Below are 24,683 nucleotides of genomic sequence, written 5' to 3'. Positions count from 1 at the left end.
GTGGGTATGGTAGCTAGCATGCGTTTAGCTTAAAGATGTTGTAGGGTAGCGAAGTCTCACTGACGCAACATACTCTTATACAGCGTTAATGGATGATACTCAGGGAAGTAAGTGAGCAATTGAGTCTGTTTTTGATGATACTCCGGTGTGTGACATCATAAACAGACTCAATTGCTCACTTCCTTCCCTAATTATTATCTATTACCCTATATCACCACCTCTGTATGAAACCTCATACAGCGGTAATGGATGATAATTAGAGAAGTAAGTGAGCAATACAGTTTCTCCTCCAAAGTTTCATCCTGATATGAAAATTTACAGGAGAAACTGTATTGCTCACTCACTTCCCTGATTACCACCCATTACCCTATATCACCCTCCCCTGCATCACCCCCTCACTCCTCCCAATAATAACTCCACATATCCGTCCCCATAAAATCATCCGCATAACTCCTCCCCTTGCTCCCCGCAGCCGCCCCCGCAGCAACAATCAACGGCAAAAAGTGCTCCGCCCCACCCCGCGGATGCATAGTATAAGCGCCGGGCCAACTTCTCCAATGCTCAAACTTGCGTTCCCTCTCCTGCTCGCTCTCCGTCATAGCCGCATCTGTAACAGCGCCACTCCACTCCTTGTTCAGCGCTTTGAACTCTGGGTTCCGTGACGTGCCATCGAACATTAAGCGTAGGTTGTGGAAGGTAGCGAAGCCGCTGCCGATGATGGCGATGTTTTGGGTGCGGAGCGAGGAGAGGGCGCGGCCGATGGCGTAGGATTGGGTTGGGGACTCGGAGGAGAGGACTGAGAGTTGGATTATGGGGATGAGGGCGGTGGGGTCGATGAGTTTCATTGGGACGAAGACGCCGTGGTCCCATGCTGTGATGGTGTTGTTAGTAACTGTGGGGATAGGGAACATGAGGGAGGACATACGCCTTTTATCGTCTTTCTCACACTCAATACCGGCGTCTTTGAGGGCTTGTGCTACTTGCTCTGCGACTTCAGGACTGCCTGGCGCGTCATGCTTGATCTCGTAGGACTCTGGTGGGAAGCCGTAGTAATCGTAGAGGAGTTCGTGTTTCGAACCGCTGGACACGGTCACTTTGCTCGTGCTCCAATGTGCCGTTACCAGCACAATGGCTTTCGGCGCTTCAGGCGTCCCCAGTTTGAGTATCTTGGGTACCTTTGTCTTGAGCGACTTGGTGATGGCGGCGTGCGAGGGGTCGCCGAGTAAAGGCATGGGGCCGCCGCCGTGCGAGAGCGAGATGACGGGTGCGAGACGCGTCATGTTGGTGCTGTAGGAGGATATTGGGAATTGCTGGATTCCTTGGAGGGGGTTGAAAGTTGTGTTGCTGGATGAGAGATCCGCGGATGTGGTTCGTTGGAGGCCGAAGATGGTTGCGAAGAATGATGAGGTGCGCGTGAATCTCATGTTCCTGGCAGCTGTAGGGACTGGACGCGGCATATATTCATGCTCAGGAGAAAAGAACGCATTGTCGGCTTCGGCATTTGAGTTGTCAGCGTACGAGTCGTGGGCGTGGATGGCATGTTGAGGGTTTGTAAGATGGGGTTGAGAGCGCGGAATTTTGCCGTGATACATCTTTGTGCGGCTGGTCCGTGTGCCTGCTTACAACACCACAACGCCAAGTCGCCGCACGTACAGCAATATGCAGATACGAAATACTACCCTCTTTTTTGCTGCTCTTTGCATTTGAATGTACAGGGTATAGAAGACAAACGCGACAGCAACCATGCCCGTAAAAGAAGGTACAGCAATCACGGCACGTTCACGAACACACAGAAGTGGAATGTATCATCGTTGATTCGACTACGCGAAGAGTGCGTGCCATACCCAACAAAAGCCGTCAAAAGCCCTCATAGCCTTAACACCGGGGTATCAATCGTCATATCATGCCACACCATCCACCCAGAAACTCCTTTCGCCAACACACAACCCATCATATACCCAAAGGACACACAATGCTATCGTGCGCAACCCAGAAACTCCTGTTGATGTAAGAATACGGTCCCTTTTTTCAGTACAGTGACGTGGCAATGCCTACCATTTGCGTGTGTACAACGTCAGGAACTCAGAGCGCCTGCAAGAAGTGATGAGCGTCTCTAGATGTCGTCTTGGATCTCGCCGCCTAACTCACTGTCAGTATTGTTCAACCAGGTCTCAAGGTTTTTGAGGTAGGAATACTCACCGAGACCGTCGCCGCCGTCGGCGGAGTCCTCGGCGGACTTGTCCTTGACGACTTCTTCCTCAGAGGCGGGCTCCTTCTTGGATGCCTTCTTTGGGGCGTTCGGGCCCTTGACGGGAACGCGCTTCTTGGTGGGTCCCTTCTTCTCTTTCTTGGCAGGTGGAGCCTTCTTCTTGGAGTCGGATTTCTCGGCCTCAGACTTGTCAGCAGCTGAGGGAGGAGCAAGGTCCTTGGCGCCATCTTCGGCATCTTCTTCGGGGGCCTCGGAAGCAGCCTTGCGCTTCTTTGTGACCTTGGCGGCGGCAGCAGGCTTGGAATCACCACCGGCAGAAGCAGGGGCGGCGACACCGGCTTGTCCCAAGTAGGCGGCGAACGAGGGATGGGCCTCGAGAGCCTTCTTCTTGACCGGGGGCCCTGCATGATGGAGCATCTCGTTAGCATAGGTCATATGCTACTAGTTTAGTAGTACTTACACATCTTCTTGAGGGAGCCAGCAGTGTTGCCCGTAAGCGTGGCCATGACGTCGTAGTCGAACTTTTCACGTTAGTATATGGTAGATATCATGTGTAATGTGACATACCTTGTCGGGAGCAGTAGAGCTCAAGAAGGCCGCGGCCAGCAGCTTGGTCTCTTTGTCCAAGAAACCGGAGAGCAGAGCCTCACCCGCAACGACCTCTTTCTTGGGAGGCATCTTGATGATGTAGGTGCAAGTGTTTTCGATTGAAGAAGAAAGAAGTAAGTTGCAAAGCTGGAAAAGAGAATGAAGGCGAGGGAAGTTGTAGGAAAAGAGAAGGAAGAAGGAAAGTTGTTATGAGGGAATAAATGTGGGGTTGTTATTGTCTCGTGGAAGAAGACGCAGTGAAGTCGGAATTCGCGCAACGTGCAAACGGGAAATTACCTCTAGGCTGTCATATTCGAGTTCCGACGCTCTCATTCGTCGAAGGATCGTCCTCCCACTGCTATTACCTGTTCGAGGTGAGGAAAAGTATGGTAGTGACGGGCAACATCAAAGTCATGTGTAGACCGCTTCGCATGGCCATGCTACGGTGACTACGATTAGGCCCTCACCAACGCAACTATCTAGTCTGGAGGTACTCAACACATTTTAAGTTGACTTTGCTCAAACTTGAGTGACGTGTATACCTTCAGAGTGTAGCAGGAATAGTTACGAATACCTTTGTGCTGGATTGAAACAAGAAATATGCCGCTCACATGGGAGGTCTTGTAGATATCGGCATGATAAGTTTCAGTTCAATGGTGTAAATACTTGGCTCTGATGATAGTGTGAAGAGCGAAAACAGCGATAAGAATACCCGGGTGCTCAGAATGAACATTGAATGCTTTGGAGAGTATCGAACCGGTTGTTGTGATGGAAAGAGAATTTGAACTGAGGAACGGCGAGTAACAGACTGGCAACCTACAGACAAGACAATAAGACACCTTTGGATTTGTCAGGAACGCCCGTTTGACGCGTGTTCTGGGCTTCTAATTTCCACATGTTATCGTCAGCTGTAGAGTTCACGATCCGAACAAAATGAAGCCGAGCGAGGGTTCCTTGGCCTGACAACGTTTCCCACTACGGCCATAACAGCGACGGGATATCTATCCTTCCGAGGCGAACGCAGCACCAAAGCGACGGGAGGCAATATCAACAATCAAGCAACGGACCGACCAACTCATCAGAACCGGGGATCGCGATGCGGGCATGATACGACGTCGCCTCTGGGCCCCACTTTCCGATGGAGCACACGCAGGCAGCACACGAATCGGGACTGTTGGCGAGCTGCAGGTGCGCAGCCGTTGCCAAGGTCTTGAGTCGACGTGTTGATATCTCGGAGCGGCGCAATTGAGGTTGAGCAATTCGGCGAGGAGGCTGCAATAATCGGATGACAGGCGTAACGTTGCGGTGGGGTGTCTGGCAGCACTACGGTGGCGCTTGAAGCGCTGGCTACGGCATGGTGGTTTACAGCGGGATGGTGGCTGGGGTAATGACAGGAGGAAGCGACATGCAGTCGGTTGGCAACGCTAGCAGTATGGCCGAATAGCCCTGAACATGAGTAAAGCGCCGGCCAGGAGGCGGTGCAGGATCGCGAATACGAGGTGGTGAAGCGGATGAAGTGGTTAAGAGACAGATGTTGCAGGCGTGAAGGAAGTGGAGGCTCATCCGGTCAGTGCAGACGTGCATGGCTAGACCGTGGTGCAAAGAGCGGTAGGCGGGCAGGCCGCAGCTTGGGTGGCATTTCTGGCGTCTATGGGCGGTCGCTGGCTGCGGTGCATGACGGTTTCGGTTCGAATGCGCGTCTAGACATGATCTGCGACCAGCGCTGAGCGGGCCGTGCCAGGAACAGGCGCAATTTTTGTGCGCACTGCCTGTCGGCGCCCGCGTCCTCGACCTGCGACGACGGGACCGTCGACGTTAGCCTTCCATTGCTATATTTCTGACTTGGCTGCTATTTCCCCTTCATCCCTGGGTGGCTTTCTTTTTTGTATAACACGCCTCATCGCACCTGCCGATCTGTCCATCGCTCCTTCCTCCGTCGACAGCAGTGCCCCTCAGCAGAGACATCCCCGCGGAGACACTCGCCAAACAACACCACGCTGCCGATCCATTCCTTCACACGCGTTGGCTATATATCGGCCCTTCTCAAGCACACAAGCCAAAATCCGGCGGGCGTCCATCACCGATCGCCGTCATGTCTTCCCACCCGAGCCTCACCAGCACGTACCGTGCGCGCGCCTCACTACCCACGACCGGGCCCTTGGCTTCATACCTGCTGAGCCTGATATCCGTCAAGCAGACGAACCTCTGCCTCTCCGCAGATGTCGAGACGTCGGCCGAACTCCTCCAACTGGCCGAAGATGTTGGTGACTCAATCTGCATGCTCAAGACGCACTGCGACATTGTCGTCGACTGGTCAGACAGGACAGCACAGGCACTGAGAGAGATTGCCAAGCGGAAATGGTTCCTCATCTTCGAAGACCGAAAGTTTGCGGACATTGGTGGTATGTCATGTTGGCTCGTAGCATATTCACTGGCGGGGCAGTCTCTAACACAGCACAGAAACCGTACAGAAGCAGTACACTTCTGGACACCACCGCATTGCGCTCTGGGCCGAGATCACCAACGCGCATGTCATTCCTGGCCCAGCCATCGTCACCGCGCTCGAGAAGGCTGCCGATGCCACCATCGCCAAGTACAACACGTCCGTAAACACCGAAATCTCTGCCACACGGCAAATCAACGGCCTCGACGACGATGATGACGAAGAGGACGATCAATTCATACAACAACAACGAAACTCGGCGATTGAGTCACCCATCGAGATGGAGGGCGAGGAGAGGCGGCTGAGCATCAAGGCTGCCGACCGCAAGCACAGCGTCGTCAGCGTGACAACCTCGATATCCATGCGCACAGAGAGCATATCGCCGCGTCCAGAGCCAAATGCCAACGGAGAAGAAGTCTTCAACTTGGACGTAGCAACAGAGCTCATCCGACTTGGTCCACCACCGTTCCTCCGGTCGCTTCTGTTGCTTGCCGAGATGAGCTCTGAGGGCCACCTCATGACACCCGAATACCAGAAGCGAACCGTCGAGATCGCACGCAGCCGTCCCGAGTTTGTCATGGGCTTCATTGCGCAACGAAGCTTGAACACAGAGCCAGAGGACAACTTCATCACCATGACACCAGGCTGCCAGCTCCCGCCGCCAGGCCAGGAAGGCAAGAAGCTGGGCGATGCTCTAGGCCAACAATACAACACTCCTCGCAAGCTAATCTTCGAGCAAGGATGCGACGTCATCATTGTCGGACGAGGCATCGTGCGCGCACAAGACCGCAAGGCGGAGGCAGAACGATACAGAAAAGCTGCTTGGTCAGCCTACGAGGAAAGGATCAAGAAGGCGTAGATGACTTGTCTATGCGCTATCTACTATAGCTGATATATACCCCTGCGATTCGCAGTTAGCATGCTGCCTGGAGCATTTGTGTACTTTGGTGCCTCTTTCAACTACAGAAACATCAGATACAGGACATTTTGGGGGCGTTGGAGGTCATTTCCACATACATGAAAACGCATAACACGGCGTTACGATTGCTGGCTCACGTATGAGAATACAACACCACCGTGCATGCACGCGGCATTGGATTACGATTTATGCTCCCAAGATGACCCAGATAACCCGTTGTGCTGCCATCACACATGAGCATGGCTTGTTGGCCAGTGGTATTTTCGAACAAAAATGTCATAACTTGCCTAGCAATGCCGCGTGTCAAAGTTTCGTGAAATCATATCCTGTCTATTATGGGTAATCTAGCAGCTGCGTCGTATCGCACATTCACGAGTGCCTACGTCGCGTGGGTCCAGGCGCGCGGAGATGTGTGGGGAAAGAGTCGGAGCTCGGTCCTAACGCCAAAAAGTTCGCGACTCTTCTCTCGCATGCGCATGCGACAGCTTCCATGTCACTTTACTACGAAGCCGCGGCGGTCCTCGCAAACACCGAGAACACAGGCGGGTCGCTCAAGTCGCGCATATACGGCAAGAAAGATCTCAAGAGCACACCAGGCCAATTGTTTGCGCTCATTGCGGAAACGTCAAAATGGTCCATTGTGCTCAAGGATGTGATTGAGAAGACCAAATTGCTTGCTGAGGAGAGGAAGGTGGGTAGTTTACTGGCAATATTCTGTGTCGCATCCTGATGTTAATGTGTTTTGAACAGCTTACGCCAATCCTCGCTCTCCTTCTTACCCACGATCTGTTGCTCGCGAAGAACGGTGTTGCTGCAGCCGCCAACCATGTCCTCAAACTCGCCATCACGAGACACAAAGCCCGTCTGAGCGCCGAGCTCACGAAAGCCCGCATACGGCACGGATACGCGACCATAGAGGCGTTTAGGGAGGCTGTGAACGATGGCGAGCTTGAGAAGGATGAGGGTGATGCGCCCAAGAGCCGCCATCCACGCTGGGTGCGCATCAATACCGTCAAGACGACGTTGCAGCAACAGCTATCGACCACATTTGCTGGCTTTGTCAAGACTGAAGATCTGAACGAAGTACTGTCTGCGCCTAAGAAGTCGAAGATATACTACGAAGATCCCAACATACCGAACCTGCTCGCCTTACCCTCTAAGATCGATCTGAGCAGGTCAATCGCGTACACGAAGGGACAGATCATCTTCCAAGACAAGGCTTCGTGCTTTCCGGCCTATCTGCTAGATCCGCAGCCTGACGATGGCGATGTTATCGATGCTACAGCGGCACCAGGCAACAAGACAACACATCTGGCAGCTATTGTATCTGACCGGAGGCGACCGGGTGAAGAACAGAAGGTCATTGCATTCGAGCGCGACAAGGGCAGAACTTTCACGTTGCAGAAGATGGTCAAGCTTGCATCAGCGGACAGCATCGTCCAGGTTAAGGGCAGTAGCGACTTCATCGCGGCAAAGCCTGGATCCGACGAGTATGCCAATGTCGGTGCTATACTGCTCGACCCCAGTTGCTCCGGTACTGGCATAGTTGGACGTGACGATGCAATCAAGATGCATCTGCCAGAGTCACCAAACAGTCGCCCAGCACCGCAAAAGCCAGAGAAAGGAAAGAAACGGAAGAGAGACGACGAGCCTAAGGAAGCTGACCCTACAGCGACGCTTGACTTGGATATGGATGAATCGACACCTGAAGAAACACCAATGCACGGCAAGCTAGCGGAACGACTGACAGCTTTGTCATCCTTCCAGCTCCACATCCTCAACCATGCTATGCGATTTGAGAACGCGCATAAGATCACGTATTCCACTTGTTCGATACATTTCGAAGAGAACGAGGGCGTTGTCTTCCAGGCATTGGCATCTTCTGTCGCAAAAGAACGGGGCTGGTCGATTCTCAAGAGAGATCAGCAAGTCGATGGGATGAAGAAGTGGCATAGACGCGGAGTGTGGGAGGACGAGAAACTGGAGATTGATGTGGATGAATCGTTGAAGAGTGACGTACTGGAAGCGTGCATACGGTGTGATAAGGGTACGGAAGAAGGCACAATGGGTTTCTTCGTTGCTGCCTTTGTCCGAGATGGCAGTTCACATTCGGCACCGATCATGGAAACTGCAGTCGCTGAAGTTGAAGATGAGGAATGGAATGGGTTTAGTGGTGATGAGATGGCTAAAGAGACAGTAAAGCCTGTGGAGACACTGGCAGCTGAAGGAACTGAGAAGCGGAAAAAGAAGAAGCGCAAACACTGAGATATATGAAAGAAATGGGAAGGCGCTCAAGCACTCATGGCAGAGGAAAGGGCAGCTGATGCCAGGACCCTCAGACCTTGAACCAGTACGAAAGCCACCCTTTCACTACACCACTCAATACACTGGCCGTACCTATTCCTTCTCCGCCAAACCCTTACCATTATTCAATGCAACACGGCTCAACATCTTACCTCAACGCACCAGTGCCAACACCATGACACCCGCCCTCCGTGACAGTCTTTCCAGCCCCCTAACCATATCCACAACCCACACCGCCGCCACATTTCCCGTCACACCCCCCGTCCACCCTGACCTGTCCCGCCCTCGCCTCAAACAAATAGCCCGCTGGATCCGCGACGAACTCGACCTCCGCGTCGCCCGCGACGGCCCCGACGTCCTCCGCCCAGACGACGTGCTAACGCTCCACGAAACCCTGGTCGCCCTCCGCCAAGCCCAAAACATCACCATCTCCGTCCTGCGCGCAACCGGTATCCACAAAGCTGTGCAAGACGTTGCGGGCGTGGCGACGCGGTGGCCGAGCAGGTTGTGCGACGACTGCGACAAGATTGTAGACAGTTGGACGGCGAAGTTTGGGCCGTTTAGCGAGATTCATCCGTTTTTGTATGGGAGGGGGGGCAGGTTGGAGGGGATTGCTAGTGTGAATGAGTATTCTAGGGAGGCGTTGCTTAAGCGCTGGGCGGAGACTTGTCCGGAGAAGATTCATCCGAAGAGGAGCCATAAATTGGGGGATTTGGGGTTTGTGGCTGGGACGTAAGTCGATGAAACGTTTTGCTTGGAGAGACGAGCAGATGGACTGATGTTTGTTGTAGGTGGTGGATCAATCCTCTGTTCGCACACCATGCTGGCATCATCGGTCTTGAAGCTTGCGATGGCGGTACGACATACGACAAGCATGGTGCATATGCTCTTCTACTCAAAGATACGGGCGAGATTGAAGCCTCGTCTGAAGAACGCTTTACCTATCGTGTTCCGCAGAACGACAAGGGTAAGTTCCGTCTTACCTCTGCTACACCCAAGAGCCGAGATCCTGTGAGGGTACTTCGCAGCCACAGCATCAACAGCGTCTGGGGACCAAAAGCAGGTGTGAGATACGAAGGCCTGTACAGCGTCCGAGGCTGGTCCATCAAGCAAGCCAAAAGCAGTAACCTTGCTGGTGGGCAATGGAAAGAAGGCGATATCCTGTTCGACGTCCTGTTTGAGAGGACCGACTCAGTGCCCATGGCGGTAGTCACCAAACGACCCACCGCAACCGAAGTCGACGACTACGCCGAATACAAGCGTCTCCGCAAAGTCAACCGAGACGGTAAACGCAAGTCACACAGCACACTTCCCGTAGGCGGCGCCAAAAGCGATTTCTCAACCCCACTCAAGACAGCACCACCAGTCACACCGCACGTAGTCCCCAAACCCCTCCCCACAGAACTCCCATCGATCGAATCCCGCAAAGGCATATTCAAACACCTCCACTTCGACGAGGAAGCCCACGTCCACGTCCTCGACAAAGAAGACGTCATATCCCCCAAATCCGTCCCCGAAGCCGACCCCCTCACCACCACCGCTACAATGAGCAAAAGCAACACGCTTCTCGTCCCCGCAAAACCCAGCCGCACAAACACACACAGCAAAGCCGATGTATCCACAACAGGCGGCGAACCGCGCAGACACGCCAGTCCCGCGGGTTCAAACGCCAGCAGCGCCCATACCCATGCCTCAGCTACCACTTTCCCCGGCATCAACATCCGCGAAGTCGCACCGTGGATCGACTACGACGCTGACTTGTCCTTGCCCTCGCCCCCGGAAGACTCGACGATTGTGCACCAACGACCTATTATTACTCAGTCTATCGCTACGGACTCTATCAAAACGAATATTTCAAGGGATACGTTTGGTACGCCCGTGGAAGGGGATACTTCGAGTCCGGTTGGTGGTGGTGGTAATGGGAATGGGAATGGGAATGGGAATGGGAATGGGAATGGGAGTATTGATGGGGGCAGGCATGGGAGGCGGGGAGATGCCGAATTTGGGGATAGTCTTAGTCCGCAGGGACACGGACATGGACATGGACTTGGACTTGGACTTGGGGTGGGGAAGAAGGACGGAGGCAAGAGGAAGAGCATTCTTGTGCGGAATCGGAATCCGGTGGGGAGGTTGTTTGATGGGGTGGTTGAGGATGATGACGGGGAAGAAGAAGTAGTGGACGAGAAGGCAGGGAAGTGGAATTTCCCAACGACATCTCCTGTGTTCCATTCCTTCGCCGACATTACCTCCCTAGACGATCCTTTCATCGCGAATCCTCCTCCACGCATACCACGACGACCTAGACGCCCCTACTTGATGCGTAGGGATCTCATCGCGCGATCTAGGATCCTAACGCCTATTGGCAGTCCTGTCTGCATCCTTCATCCTGAGCGCCTAGGAGGAGTACAAAAGGAACTCGCTGAGTCAAGCGCAGAAACCAAGTTGAGAGATATCATGGAGAGGGTGGATGGTGTTGAGATGATGGGTCGTTGGCGGCATATCTAGAACACTCGAAAAATCCTACTATTATCTTCATGGAGATGGAGATTCATTCTCTCTGCACAGTGACAAACCGTGTCGATCTATATACATATACGTTCGGCCTCTATTCCTACTCATTCACATCTCCATCTCTAATTCTCACGCACAACGTCACGCCCTTACCTTAGTACCTTAGCGCAAGTACACACATCCAACAGTACGAGGGTCCAGTTCAATCCAGTCCAGCCCATCCAGCCCGTCCCAGAGCCCGCCAGGCCAGGTCACTGGAACCACATGCATTAGCGTCTCCGCTAGACAGTCCCGCTCGCCGCTTGCATGCACCGGTCCCATCAAAATTTTGCGCGGCTGTGCTGCGCTTAACTACAAATGACGTGTGGGTCAGGTTCACTAATCACTAATTGAGATGGTCCCGGTATTGGCCGACGAGGAAGCGCCGGGGCCTGATGGGGGCGGAAATGGGAACATAGAGCCTGCTTGCGAGGTTTGTGGACTTTGTGGGCTTTGTGGAGGTAGTGACATATCGTGAACATGGGACTGTGATGGGACTGTGGAGGCGGCGCGTGCATGGTGCCGTTTTTTCCGCGGGTCCGATGGTTAAGCTTTTTTTCTTTGCAAGCGTAGAGATGAGGAGCTTGACGTCAAGCCTGTGAAGTCATAGTTATGCGATCGCTTTGGCTAGGCAATCAACCATGGAGTTGTTACTTGGATGCTCAAAGAATGAATTGGGGTATCGAATTTGCTATTGCGGAAATATACATGTGGGTCAATGTTCGCTTCGGATGTGGGTAGCGAGATAGGAGACGGCTCATTCATCTCTTCCACCTCTCTTGTGTTTCATCTAGAGTTCGATGGAACTTAGCGACTAGCCATGCTGGCTCTCCTAGCCTCGAGGACAGCATCCTCGTGCGTAGGTGGGCCCTCGTAGTTCTTCTTTCCCCAGACGAAGTACCAGATAGTTGAGATGACAACGACGGCGGCAAGGACGACGGAGGCGTAGTTCATCGACGCAGGGGTGACTTCGCGGAATGTGGGCATGCAGAAAAGAGGAGTTGCAAGAGCGGACCAAGCTGTTTTGATGTTAGTGAATGCGCTGTGACAATGAAAAGAGATGTAACATACCAAGTGCAACGACGTTGCAGAACGTGCCGAGCATGCCGAGATGGAACGCGCCATCCTTAACCTGCTTACGGCCAGTCATGAGCGAGACAAAGATAGGTGCAGCGTAACTCAATGTCAAGCAAATGACACCAACACCGGAGAAGGCGTTGAAAGCGGCGGCAGCACCGAAGTAGATGAGACCGAGAGCGATCTGGACCACCATGCTGAGCATCATGGCGTTGACTGGGACATCGAGGTTGGTGTTGACGACCCTCCACAGCTTGTAGCCGGGAATGGCACCGTCACGAGAGAAGGCCCAGGTAGCGCGAGACGCAGCTGTCGTGCAGCCGATACCGCAAAGCAGACCGAGGACGAGCAGGGGAACAAGAAGTCCGATGGCACCAGCGGAGGACCCTACGGCTTCCTTGATGATGACAGGCGTAGGCTGGCCGGACAAAAGGCCTGCGAGCATGGCTTGGTCGGGCAGTACGAAGACGAGAGGGATAAGAAAGACGAGGCCGGCAACGGTGTTGAACGCGACGGTCGCGACCATGGCCTTGGGGACTTGAGTGGCAGGTTCGCGAACTTCTTCGCACATGCTACGAATGTGTTAGCGTTTGGACAATTGTTGTTAAGAGTTACCGCTTGTAGACACGTATAATGTCGCGATGGAGTGTGTTGCTTGGGATGTCGCTTAGGAAATGTCGCATGGGATAGTCGCTTGGGAAAGTGCATTGGGCAAGGAAAATCTGCTGCAAGTTGCTTGGGCAGAGTAGGGGAGGCTCACGAGATGATCATTCCGGTCGATGAAGTCGCGTAGGCTGCGTGCAGTAATCCGACCATGAAAGACCATCCTGGGATCCATCCGGAGTTGGAGGGGTCGAATTCAGTGAAGACGTATTCGGCGCTGTGGCGACCATTTTTCGCAATGGCAAGGATGCAGACGATAATGGCAATCACACCAGCAAAGGTCCAGAAGATGGCAAATGTCTAGATATCTGTAAGTAACACATCCGGTAGCCGTTTTGGGGGAATCTCACATCCAACCATGGTAGGTACTTGTTTCCAAAGGCAGACACAGCGTTGCAAAGGAGTGTGATGCCAAGGAAGATAAGGAAGACCTGGTAGGGTGATCCTTCCATGATACCAACACCAGGTTCGCTTTCGTAGACATTGACGCATGCCACAAGGAATAGCGCGGTAGCAAAGTTGACGGACAGAGTAATGGTAATGTTGCCAACTACGAAACACCAGCCACAGATCCACGAAGCGATTTTCCGATAGGCGGGCGGCGTGATCATGAAGGTCTGGTAGTAGACACCACCACTGGTCGGGTAGACACTGGTGATCTCACCAAGGGATGCGGCGACTGCGAGAATGATAAGCGATACGGCGAGCCATCCCCAGATGATGTTGGTGGGACCTCCGCCAACTACAGGGTAGTAGAGGGTGGTAGCCAAGCCGTAAGGGACGGAAGCCAGGACAAAGGACATGAAGGCCACCTGGAGAGTGGATCGTGATCGAATCAGTTCCGACTTGTAGCCCATGGCAGCCAGAAGGTTGTCGGCATCAGCGGGAACGACATCGTCTCCGGATCCGGAGTAGGTGTTGCCCAGCTTGGTCTCTTTCTCGGGCGCGCCGTTGCGCAGAGAGTGGTCGTGCTCAGCGGCATACGCATCTGACTGCGTGCCGTACCTGTAGTCGGACATGAGGGGCGTGTCGCTTTGGTCCTGGGTCTGGGGGCCTGAGAGAGAAGGAGAGTTGGGGAGTTGTCGCAAAGCAAAGCTCTGGGACATGTCCCCAGCGGCGGATCAGCGCAGGCTTTGAAGGGCTGCAGAGGCACGTCAGTCGGCGCATGGTCCAGGCCCGCTAGCCAGCATGTAGACAAGTCGCCTTAGACTACCCACCCGAATTTCAGATGGCAACAGACGCGGAGCTTGGCGGGCCAATTGGTGGTGGAGGGTGGCCGGATAGGGCTGTTTTACTGCGCCGAGAAAATCACCGACTGAGTGGGAACTACAGTCTAATGCATCCGCGTTCCGTCGCCTAGGTGTTGAGGTTTTTTCTAGAAGTGGGCCAGAAGCTGAGCCGCCGTGTGCCGACGAGTAGCCGGCGATGAAAGGACCCTGACGTGGTCTTTGGAGGTGCGCACGTTGCTGAGCCTCACTCGGCTGTTGCAGAGTTTGCAGGGCAATCGCAGTGAACGCGTGGGGTGATGTTACTTCCATTGCCAGTTGCTGGCTTGCGCGCCAATGGGGGTCGCCGATGGCTCGAGATTGGCGTCGTAGCGGGCGTCCAGCGGGCGTCCATCTCGGCACACGATCCGTATTCGTGGGTAGAGTCCGGGGCACTGGTCGCGTGTGCATAACGCGCTGAAAAACACATGGGAAGCGTTTGCGGAGCCAGCCCGGATATCGAGATAGGGGTGAATGGAGATGTCAGTGTCGGCATGCCAGAGTGGAGTCGGCTTTTGATGCTGCAACTGCCCAGCGCCTTCCCCTCGCTCCTTCGCTCCTTCCGTTGACGACGCGCCCTAACATGTCGCATGCGGCAGTAGCGGACCCAAACCCAAACTTGGCAGCATGAGGCGTTCCATCGCAGCATAAAATGGCGATAATGGGCGTCTGGAGCAGCGCCAGCCTTGCGCCGAGTGCTGTGTAACTGTGTCGCCATGCATCACGAGATTGTAGCTCTCGAGGAGCATCAGCAGCCCCTCCCCATCCACGGATTCACCTTCCCAGCCTCCACAACCCACAAATTGACAGCGTACAAGACCACCTCGACTCGTGAAGAGCTCCACTCGCGCATCCACGATGCAACGATAATAATTACCACCGCCATTAAGCTTGATGCCGAAACATTGCGCCCCAGTGTTACTCCGAACCTCCGCTATATTGCCATATCCGCGACCGGAACAGACCCTGTGGACCTGGACGCCTGCCGGGCCCGCAATATTCGCGTTACAAACTGCCCGGGGGCCAACCTCGACGCGGTTTCGGAACATGCCATAAGTCTATACTTTGCGTCCAGAAGGCGCACCGTCTTGCTGGATCACATCATTCGTGCGGACCCCAGCGAATGGAAGACGGCGGGTAGCGTGAAGGACTACATGCGCCTGCCGGACGGCATGCCTCCGATGACCTGCAGAGATGAGGTTATGGGCGTTATCGGCTATGGGGGCATCGGTAGGTCTTCATATCCTAATCAGGATGAGAAGTCCAGCGCTGACACGGGGTGAAAGGCAAGCGAATAGCTGCGCTAGGGCAAGCATTGGGCATGCGCGTACTTATCGCGAGTCGAAAGACACCAGCGACGCCTCCCGTAGACACCGGGCTCCCAGCCCCTGACGCCTCTGACGACCGCATACCCTTTGACGATGTGCTCCGCAACTCCACAGTCCTCGTCCTAGCTCTGCCGCGAACCCCCGAGACGCTCAACCTCATCTCTACTCCCGAGCTCGAGAAGATGCATCCGTATACCGTCATAATCAACGTCGCGAGAGGCGGCATAGTGCACGAAGCTGCTGTAGTGCAAGCCCTGAAGCAGAGGCGCATAGCCGGCTATGCGACCGACGTATACCAGGTGGAACCACTTGGTGGACCTGCAGATACCCCGCTGCTGGAGGAAGACGTCAAGGACCTTAACATTACCCTGAGTCCGCATGTGGCTTGGTTTTCGACAACGTCGATCAAGAACCTTGGTGAGATATTGAAGGCGACTGTAGAGGGCATGGTGAGCGGCAACGAGATCAATGCCATTCTGTAAACGGAAGATATCGCAAATGGAGGAACCCCGAGCACGAGCACATATACCCTCGTGGGGTACCTTCATCATCAACATTGACGTCCAAAATCCAGTGAGAGTTGCAAGCACGTCTAACACCTGACCATGTCCACAGCAAAGGCTCTTGCACTTCTACCAAAATCCTCACAGCTTAGTCATGTCCCTGGACCATACCGAGTGAGCGTATGCTCGTATCATGGCATAAATCCCAGAAGGTATGTGAGTTAGTCAAGTGCGGTGCGCGGTTTTCGTACATGTTTTTCTCTCTTTTCACTTTCACTTTCACTTCAAGACGTGTGTTTTCACTGCGCGTGGTTCTTTCGCGTTTCGTTTGACGTGCTCCACTCCACATGCGTTCCAATGGATGTCATTTCGCTACCGTTCTTTTCATACTGTGCGCCCACTCAGAGCATGCCAAAAGGTCGAAAAAGTCTTCAAAACTGGTACGAGCGTCTCCTGTCACCGCTCGTTGTGCGATAGGCGGAGTCTGTCGGCCCGTGGCACTGCAACCGTCCCCTTCGTATGAGACCCTTCGCTTGAGAGCAACCTCCCGCACGCGCTCCCTTCCCCGTCCAGACACGCGACACTCCTGGCCGATGCCCCCGTCTTGTGGTTGAGTTCAGCCTATGCTAACAGCATAGACCCTACTGCGGGACATGGCTTCGTCGAGCGAGCGCTTTAGCGACTGTTCCTTCGAAGGTTTCTACACTAATCAAGATGACCTTTGGAGCGTTCATTACCTTTTTCCTAAGATCGGAAAGGAAGCCAGCGAAGCATTCGTCCAATTTCTTCAAGATCGGGGCATAACAACGCCTACGCTAGACGATAGCGTCGAGCAATATCTCAAGCTGCAAACCACGCTCTGGAAGAAGCCCTCTCGCGTTGCAAAGCCAGGCTATCAGCCTTTGAGGCTTATGAGCGCTGCCCAAAGCTATCGCTGGAGCTGTGATCAGGTTCTCGCTGAGCATGCAGAGCTTGTCATACAGCTCCTCGAAGGAAGAGGTCTCGGAACACGATATCAAATAATGTGCGACGTCGTCTTCATCTTCAATGACAATTCCAAGGAACCCTGCGGCAACCCTTCCTGTCCAGATACAGAGAGAAAGGCCACTGGACAAGCTCAACACTCTCGCGTCGTCACACTCGAGCCGCTGCTTGACTGGGGAACTGTTGAGCCGGCCTCAGATATCATCGTAGCTGCCGGTAGGATCTTTCCATTTCGCCGCAGCGGACCAAGGATGAAGGATCCATTGTGGACACAGGTGGTTAGAAATCTGGTGTCTCGAGGTCAGCAGGTGCCCACCTACTGTCTGGGCTGCATCGGAGAGCTTGTTGACAGACATGCGGAGGTGCGTGCCGTCGAACATCCTCTATATGTATGTTAAGACAGACATTCAAACACCATGACAAGATTGTCGCATGCATGAAAGCATTTACTGACTTTGTCTACAAAGGGGCTCTTCGATCAACCTCAAGGAGCTGGACACTTCCACTCCCTAATCCGGCCTATTCGGCGTCCTACATCGAAGGAAGATTTGTACGATCTGAGGGAGGGTGGCAGCTTGAGGGACGATTGGAGCGTTGAAGGGCTGGCCTGTTCAACTACTGGCTCGCTATACCTCGATGGCGCCCCAGACGAAACTCCACACACAGAGCCCGTTGACTACACGTCCTACCACAGTCTTGGAATCTTCCCTACGCTCAAGGATCGCGAGGCTTCATGGATAAGTGCGTACAATGTCCTCTTCGTTGGGGACAAAAGGAGCGCTGGTGAACCGCTTTCTCCACAGTGCTCTCCACGCTCTTTCACAACTCCGCTGGATGCAACTAGTCTCAACTGTGTCTACTCCCCACGCCCATCCTTGAGCTTCCCTTACAACACCCCGCCGCCGACTCCTGATACCCCAAAGAAGCGCATCTCAAAGACGCGCATCTACGTCCATCGAGATCCGGAGTCTGTACAACACGAAGATTACGAAAAGCTCGGCAGCAAGACACTGCTACCAGACAGTATCCCGGATTTCGGCAGTGGTAGTCGCAGGTTCGGTCGTGATATCGACACTAACGCTGTCCGCGGCTTCTTCACCAATCACCGTATAAAGCGAGAGAGTATGGCCAAAGCAAAGGGCACCGACATCCGCAACTTCTTCACGGTGATAAATCCCGAGGGCCCCTCGACACCTCAACGCGCGGTTAAGACTAAAGACGTCGATGGCGACGATACGGACTTGAGCGATGTACCATCCGACATATCAGAACAGGAATATGACCCAGATGGACCGGGCGGCGAGTATACGCCTGCGAAGAACAAAGGCAAAGCATCGTCAAACAAGAAAACGCCAAGCCCTCCGTCAAAACCCGCAGGCAAGAAACACTCACCGAAAGCGCCCATGTACCGCAAACGCGACCCAGCCGCTGATTATACCGCGCCATTTGGCGTCACGAAAGAAGCCTTCGAAACCCACCTCCAGCATCTTCCCGCGAAAACCGACCTAATCTGCTCCTGCCGCAAACCCGCTCGCACCAACGAGGTCCAGATCACACAGTGTATGAACAAGGACTGCAGAGTACGCTGGTACCACAAGGACTGCCTCGATCGGATCGGAAAGTTGAAAGCTAGACACGGAACGTACTTCTGCGAGCAGTGCCAAAACGAGAAGTACTATGCAGATCTATCTCAGGCCAACGGATGGAGTATGAAGAAGTTGGTGCAGAATGAGATTGGGATGCCGTTTACGGGACAAGAGGTAGCAGGCACGTTTGGTAATACCGGGGACTTCCAAGCTACGGAGAATCCGTATGGTTTTGGGATGTCGGCTTCAAGTGCGCTGTCTCCATCGGCTGAACCTTTCATTCCAAACAGTGCAGCGGTATTAAGTCGTATTGCTGTGGGCTCTGAGCCTTCTCTTGGCTTGGCGACTTCGCGGCCATATTTCGTGAACGAGGCTTATACCCGGGGGCAGGAGCATGCGCGTATTGCGGACGAAGACTATGATCACGCGCAACTGTATGGATGTTACCCTGAGAGGTGGGGCGAGGATGGTAATGACGGCGATGACGAGGATGATTACGGTGAAGACGAAGATGAGGAGATGGATCAGACATCATAGGAGAACCTCATGGAGATGGTTGGATACACGGCTCACATAATCGACGCGAGTCGCTGCCTCAAAGTTGTACCTGACGCCTGAACTACACGCCTGAGCTGTACATTAGGATACACTGTGTCAGTAGGAATCATGATGAAAACATTCAACGTCATTCTCTGCGTGATGCCAGATTCACGGACATGGATTTTGCGAGATAGTAGACAAACCGAGATATTGGATGTCAATCGCGTCCGGACGAAAAGCGGGGGAGCTGCGAATGGCGTCATGCATGCCACGCGACAATGACGCGACACCAATCGGCCGGACCCGCTTTGGATGTGAGGTTGCGGAAATACCGGAATGCAAAGTCATTCCGCTGTTTGATATATGAAATTGGTACTCATTCGCTATTTTGAGTAAGCATCTAATTGCTCACCGTTCACCGTGCTGACAATCCTTCAAAGTCACGAACCGTACTGACCTATCATGGCCACCTCACAAAAGCGCATCGGCCTCATTGGCCTATCTGCTAAAGGGTACGTTCGCCCTGTTCCTGAACTGATGAGCATCGTTAGTTGACACAACACCAGATCCTGGGCATCGAAGTCCCATCTTCCCTACCTCCAACGCACTCCGCACTATGCGCTCACCGCCCTTCAGAACAGCTCTCTCGCTTCAGCCCAAGCATCCGCAAAACAGTACTCTCTAGACTCTGTATCCACGCACGACTCTCCTAGCTCTGTCGCCCAGGATCCAAACGTAGACATCGTTGCTGTTAGCGTCAACGTGCCCCAACACTATGATCTCATCCGTCCGGCTCTGGAAGCGGGAAAAGATGTTTTCTGCGAATGGCCATTAGCTCGCAATGAGAAAGAAGCAGAAGAATTGACGGCGTTGGCTAAAGAGAAAGGTGTCAGGACCATGGTGGGCTTGCAAGCACGCCAGAACCCATCAATTCTGAAAGCGAAGGAAATTGTTGAGTCGGGGAAGCTGGGCAAGATCTTGGGGACGACAATGTTCGGTCATGTGAGTTCTCTAGACTATCCTTCTGAAACTGAATGGAAAGCATATGGTCTATGGGATGAACGAGTTTGCTAACGCAGAAACCAACAGGGCATGATATTCGGCGGCACAACTATGCCCTCTTACATGTACATGCACCCCGTTGAGAACGGCGCAAACATCCTCACTATCCCCTTCGGCCACGCCGTTGACGCTCTATGCTACGTCTTCTCCAGCGAACTACGCTCCATTTCCGCTGTGCTGTCGAACAGATACCCCGAGCTCGAGCTCGTAGACGAAAACTACAAGCCCCTTGGAGAAAAGAAGGCGAAAACCTCTCACGACTTCGTCTCCATAACCGCAGAACTCATCAACGGCGGCGGTAACGTCGACGTGACATATGCGCCAGGGTTTTCACGCACCGGACGGGACTTCTACTGGGAGATCATCGGATCCGAGGGTACGCTCGTGTTGGAAGGACCGAACGGACATGTGCAGATGTTCCAGCCTACAGTCAAAATTGCCCTGGGCCAAGAGGGATTGAAAGATGTTGAGGTGGAGAAGGCTGAAGACCCTTCGTTCAATGTGGGTAGGGCTTGGGATGCATGGGCTGGAGAGGGCAAGGGCAGTGTTACGACTTGGGAGGAGGCTGTTGTGAGGCACAAGATGATTGAGGCGATTTATCGGAGTGCGGAGAAGGGAACGAAGGAGGACTATGCGTAAGCGGCCAGATCAGAGGTACATCTGTAGGTATGTGTAAGAAGAGCGGAATAAGAAGTTGATAAAGTCAGGACAAACAAATAGAGTTTAGCGTCAAAATCCTCGGCTACATCCCGGCTCAACGCCTTCATCGCATCTCCTCAACCATCATCAATCCTCCATCGCCAAAACCCTCGCAACCCTCCAAAGAGCCTCATTCACCATGTGCACTAATCCCCATCCCCAGGATTCCTCGATCTTAGATGCCCCCCCGCCCCACAATGCCAGACCGACGGCCCGCCAAGCCAGCGCTTGCCTCGCTTCCACTTTTCGTTACGTTATAGTTAACAAGGCCGCACGAGCGATCCAGTGAACTTAGTCAGGCATGTTATGAACCGTGATGTCAGCGAGAGTCAGGTTTTTGTCTGCACCTCGCATGGTGGTGACCGCCGAGCAAAATGGGGCGAGCTTGTTGTTGGTCTCCCATACTCCACTCAACTACCAAGCTCCCAGACAACATCGGTTCCTTGGGTTTGGTGCTTGTGAAAGGCTTGTGTTCTGAGAAGGTCTTTTTTGGCTCATGCGAATTCTGAGCTCTGGGGTCATTGTGAAAAGAACCAAAGGAAGTTTCACGGGCAAAAGGCGCGTACCGCTGCGGATAGCTGCATCTACGCGTCTGGTTACATGAGTCGCACTCGAGTTACAACAGCATATTAACTGTGATTGGACTGGGAAGGGGTGTGAAGGTGTGTGTAAGCATTGGGTGACTGCTGCTTAGTCGCACCCTCGCCTCCAACAACCCCTACGTATAAGCCAGACCCGGCAACGCTAGGTCCGTCTTAGCCTTGGCCTCTCCTCCATCATGGCTTCTCCAACACCGACTTCGACGTCTTCGACAAGTCTAAGCTCGCAGACGACTGAAGAAAAGCGAGATCATCGATCGAATCAGGATATATCAGGAGCATCTACACCACCGCCCACCTCAAAGTCCGATCCTACATTCATCACCTGGACCTCACCAACAGACCCATCCAACCCCTTCAACTTCTCCCCGTCGAAGAAATGGCGGACCACGCTCCTAGCCTGCACCATGACATTCGTCGTCCAAGTCTCAGGAACAATGCTCACATCCGCCGCCGAGCAAATCAACACCAGCTTCGACGTCAGCGATGAAGCATTTCCGCACTCATACTGGCCGGTGTTAAGTTGGAACCTAGGAGGAGCCGCAGCACCACTACTGGGACTACCCCTAATGGAGAACTTTGGTGTGCGGTGGAGTTACATGGCCATCTACGCGGTATTGATCATCTTCATCATTCCGCAAGCGCTGGCCGAGAACTTCGCGACGTTGATTGTAACGAGGATTATTACGGGTTCGTGCTCGGGTGTCCTTGCGAATATCACGTCGGGGATTGTGAGCGATATCTGGAGGGATGGGAGGGCGAAGAGTTTCGGGACGTCGCTTTACATCTTCGCATTGCTTGCGGGGCTTAATATGGGGCCTGTGTTTGGTAGTTTGGTTGTTCAGTATACGACTTGGCGATGGTAAGACATGCTCTGGTTGCTGATCGTGACTCTGGCTAATCTGGATGTAGGATCTTTCTGAGTCAAATCATCTTCTACAGCGCTCTTATGCCGGTGCTGTTCTTCCTTCTCCCTGAAGTGCGACCAGATGTTATCCTCACTCAGCGTGCACGTCACATTCGCGCACAGACGGGGAAAGAGGTGTACGCTCAGGCTGAGAGAGAGCACACAAGTTTCGGCGAAATTCTCAAGGAGACGCTCGTTCGACCAACGCGTATGCTGTGCACCGAAGGCGTCGTCCTTTCATTTGGACTGTGGAGCGCTTTCTGCATCGGCACAGCCTTCATGTTCACGCAGTCCATCGTACAAGTCTTCTCAGAACTATACGGCTGGTCTTTCTTCGGCACAGGCCTCGTGCAATCCGCCGTCGTAATCGGGGAGCTCATCGGCCTCATCGCATCTCTAATCCAAGACCGCATCTACTTCGCATCTGCGAAACGCAACACCGAAACTCCAGGGCAGCCGATCCCAGAAGCGCGACTCTATCTCAGCATTCCAGCTTCGTTCATCGGTCTGAGCGGCGGTCTGTTCTACTTCGCATGGACGTCCTACTCCTCCATACCGTGGATCGTACCCAGTATATCGCTCGCTTTCGTGGGTTTCGGTATGTTCTGCAGTACAGCGGGAGTAACGACGTATGTGGTTGATGCGTATGCGAAGTATGCTGCTAGTGCTATTGCGGGCATTGCGTTTCTCGAGAACTTTATGGCGGCTTTCTTGCCGCTTGCGACGCAGAGTATGTATCGTACGTTGGGATTTGATTGGGCGAGTAGTCTGTTGGGATTTATCGCGTTGGCGTTGAGTTTCATTCCGTTGATTCTGTTGAGGTTTGGGAAGAGCATACGTGGGAAGAGTCCGTTTATGAGTGAAGCGGGGTATGAAGACTGAGTATGCTCAAAGTTTTTGGTAGATGGAAAAGGAGAACACACAATACAAGATATGTCTTTGCACAACGAACATGCGAATGTAAGATGTGTGATTGAAAGAGCGCAGATGCCTTGGTTGTGAGATGTGTTAGAGTGATGGAAAGCAAAAACCCACATGCGGAGGACAATTGGCGTACCAGATGGACCAGACGCGACACCTTCACTTCATCGCCGGAGCCAGCGCAATCGCAGAAAACCTCAGATCCCCCCCTTTCTCAGACTCAATCCTCATCAAACGCCCGATACCCTTCTCCAACGCAGCCGGACTAAGCACATCCTCGTCCTCCCCCAACACACCCCGATCAAGCGGACCCATGCGACCGCCTTCAAGTTCCCACAGGTGCCCATCTCTCGCCTTGACGAAAGCCACAAAATGCTGACCGGTATGCGCCTCCTCGATCTCTGCAGGTGGGGCCGAATCTCCCAGTTTCACGGCGTCGGCGTGAGCCTTCTCGAACGCGTCGGAGTCTTCGAGCACTCTCGCGCGCTCCCAGATGGGCTTTGGTAGCGCATCTTCGCGGATCTGGGCTAGTGTTGAAGAGGGCTGGATGTGCTGTGCGGCGTCGCTGTTGACCAGGCAGTGCACCAGGCCTATGCTGCCGCAAGCGTTTCCTATGGTTTGCTTGAACCATATGACGGGTTCGGCGTCGCCTTTACCCTCGTACTCGGTCTTGTCCTTGTCTTCTGTTGTTCGGGCCTCGTCCCAGGTTGGTGTCAGAGGAATGATGACGAGTAGTGCTACCGCTGGTCGCGGGATGAAGCTCAGCATGTCCGATTCAGTGAGTGAGTAAATGTCGTAGAAAGAGAGTGCTGTCGTGTCCAGACCGAGGTCTTGAGCCAGGTGGTTCATGACCTCTGGGTTGTTCTCAAGGACGTTCCACATCTTCTTCGGCATCTTCTGCGGAGTCTCTTGCGACATTTTGAATGTAGTGTTGGTTGTTCAGAGATGCTGGGGGTTGAGTTGAGCTGGCTGGTGTTTAGTAGACTTCAGGTGTGGAAATGTTAGCCTTGATGGATATGCTGCTTCCTAGGCAGCGATCAGACGCGTCAGAACGACATTCAATGACAGGCAGCCATGCAGGTACGCTGCAGGTAAGTGGAAGGGCGCATAGAGCGGACAAAGGTGGGGAAGGATCAGGCCCGCCAAAAGGGGAAAGGCCCCGCGCTAACCTTGAATTAGGCGCGGCTGGCGGGGCATCAATCAATCCCCGCGGTAGCAGCATCTCATCGAAGTTCAGACAACGCATCATCTCACAAGCTTTACGTATGAAACTGCCTTGTGGATACGTGATGTCTTTCTATAGTTGAACGATGTTCTCCCGCAGTCATCCATTGGCGCGGACATCCGAGCAATCTGTAGGGGATACATGTTGCATCCGCCGGCTCTCCGCAGTAGTGAAGTCCAGCGCTTACATTTGAGCCTCTTCATCCACCACACTTATTTATATGACTGACCTAGAGACTCTCGGCGTATCTTAGCCCATCTTACCTGAAGAACCAGCGAGAAAGACACTCAACTCCACCTCACCACTCCAGA

General features: G+C 53.6%; 11 protein-coding genes across 11 annotated transcripts; 7 read left to right on the top strand and 4 right to left on the bottom strand.

Annotated features, from left to right (window-relative positions):
- Positions 1–395: 395 nt before the first annotated feature.
- J4E92_005489 (uncharacterized protein) lies at positions 396–1,486 on the bottom strand (the record flags this gene model as incomplete). The annotated part of the gene is made up of 2 exons (XM_051496870.1): positions 396–1,444; positions 1,483–1,486. The coding sequence occupies 2 exons, from the start codon at positions 1,484–1,486 to the stop codon at positions 396–398; spliced, it is 1,053 nt and encodes a 350-aa protein (XP_051352530.1).
- Positions 1,487–2,113: 627 nt separating this feature from the next.
- J4E92_005488 (uncharacterized protein) lies at positions 2,114–2,887 on the bottom strand (the record flags this gene model as incomplete). Its single annotated transcript, XM_051496869.1, has 3 exons — positions 2,114–2,610; positions 2,670–2,730; positions 2,777–2,887. The coding sequence occupies 3 exons, from the start codon at positions 2,885–2,887 to the stop codon at positions 2,114–2,116; spliced, it is 669 nt and encodes a 222-aa protein (XP_051352529.1).
- A 2,002-nt stretch (positions 2,888–4,889) lies between these two features.
- Positions 4,890–6,099, top strand: J4E92_005487 (uncharacterized protein; the record flags this gene model as incomplete). Its single annotated transcript, XM_051496868.1, has 2 exons — positions 4,890–5,199; positions 5,258–6,099. The coding sequence occupies 2 exons, from the start codon at positions 4,890–4,892 to the stop codon at positions 6,097–6,099; spliced, it is 1,152 nt and encodes a 383-aa protein (XP_051352528.1).
- Positions 6,100–6,649: 550 nt separating this feature from the next.
- On the top strand, positions 6,650–8,424 carry J4E92_005486 (uncharacterized protein; the record flags this gene model as incomplete). The annotated part of the gene is made up of 2 exons (XM_051496867.1): positions 6,650–6,850; positions 6,910–8,424. The coding sequence occupies 2 exons, from the start codon at positions 6,650–6,652 to the stop codon at positions 8,422–8,424; spliced, it is 1,716 nt and encodes a 571-aa protein (XP_051352527.1).
- A 214-nt stretch (positions 8,425–8,638) lies between these two features.
- J4E92_005485 (uncharacterized protein) lies at positions 8,639–10,968 on the top strand (the record flags this gene model as incomplete). The annotated part of the gene is made up of 2 exons (XM_051496866.1): positions 8,639–9,012; positions 9,255–10,968. The coding sequence occupies 2 exons, from the start codon at positions 8,639–8,641 to the stop codon at positions 10,966–10,968; spliced, it is 2,088 nt and encodes a 695-aa protein (XP_051352526.1).
- Positions 10,969–11,820: 852 nt separating this feature from the next.
- On the bottom strand, positions 11,821–13,772 carry J4E92_005484 (uncharacterized protein; the record flags this gene model as incomplete). Its single annotated transcript, XM_051496865.1, has 4 exons — positions 11,821–12,032; positions 12,085–12,662; positions 12,851–13,053; positions 13,104–13,772. The coding sequence occupies 4 exons, from the start codon at positions 13,770–13,772 to the stop codon at positions 11,821–11,823; spliced, it is 1,662 nt and encodes a 553-aa protein (XP_051352525.1).
- A 962-nt stretch (positions 13,773–14,734) lies between these two features.
- J4E92_005483 (uncharacterized protein) lies at positions 14,735–15,828 on the top strand (the record flags this gene model as incomplete). The annotated part of the gene is made up of 2 exons (XM_051496864.1): positions 14,735–15,248; positions 15,305–15,828. The coding sequence occupies 2 exons, from the start codon at positions 14,735–14,737 to the stop codon at positions 15,826–15,828; spliced, it is 1,038 nt and encodes a 345-aa protein (XP_051352524.1).
- Positions 15,829–16,257: 429 nt separating this feature from the next.
- J4E92_005482 (uncharacterized protein) lies at positions 16,258–18,956 on the top strand (the record flags this gene model as incomplete). The annotated part of the gene is made up of 3 exons (XM_051496863.1): positions 16,258–16,317; positions 16,488–17,222; positions 17,301–18,956. 3 exons carry the CDS (start codon positions 16,258–16,260, stop codon positions 18,954–18,956), a joined length of 2,451 nt encoding a protein of 816 aa, XP_051352523.1.
- A 465-nt stretch (positions 18,957–19,421) lies between these two features.
- Positions 19,422–20,660, top strand: J4E92_005481 (uncharacterized protein; the record flags this gene model as incomplete). Its single annotated transcript, XM_051496862.1, has 3 exons — positions 19,422–19,471; positions 19,526–19,961; positions 20,049–20,660. 3 exons carry the CDS (start codon positions 19,422–19,424, stop codon positions 20,658–20,660), a joined length of 1,098 nt encoding a protein of 365 aa, XP_051352522.1.
- Positions 20,661–21,498: 838 nt separating this feature from the next.
- On the top strand, positions 21,499–23,108 carry J4E92_005480 (uncharacterized protein; the record flags this gene model as incomplete). The annotated part of the gene is made up of 2 exons (XM_051496861.1): positions 21,499–22,181; positions 22,232–23,108. The coding sequence occupies 2 exons, from the start codon at positions 21,499–21,501 to the stop codon at positions 23,106–23,108; spliced, it is 1,560 nt and encodes a 519-aa protein (XP_051352521.1).
- A 198-nt stretch (positions 23,109–23,306) lies between these two features.
- Positions 23,307–24,065, bottom strand: J4E92_005479 (uncharacterized protein; the record flags this gene model as incomplete). Its single annotated transcript, XM_051496860.1, has 1 exon — positions 23,307–24,065. One exon carries the CDS (start codon positions 24,063–24,065, stop codon positions 23,307–23,309), a length of 759 nt encoding a protein of 252 aa, XP_051352520.1.
- Positions 24,066–24,683: the final 618 nt, after the last annotated feature.

The sequence above is a fragment of the Alternaria infectoria genome (genome assembly GCF_024043175.1).
Source record: "Alternaria infectoria strain BMP 0036 chromosome Unknown scaffold_8, whole genome shotgun sequence".
Taxonomy (NCBI): domain Eukaryota; kingdom Fungi; phylum Ascomycota; class Dothideomycetes; order Pleosporales; family Pleosporaceae; genus Alternaria; species Alternaria infectoria.
This window is presented reverse-complemented; position numbering and strand designations above follow the sequence as displayed.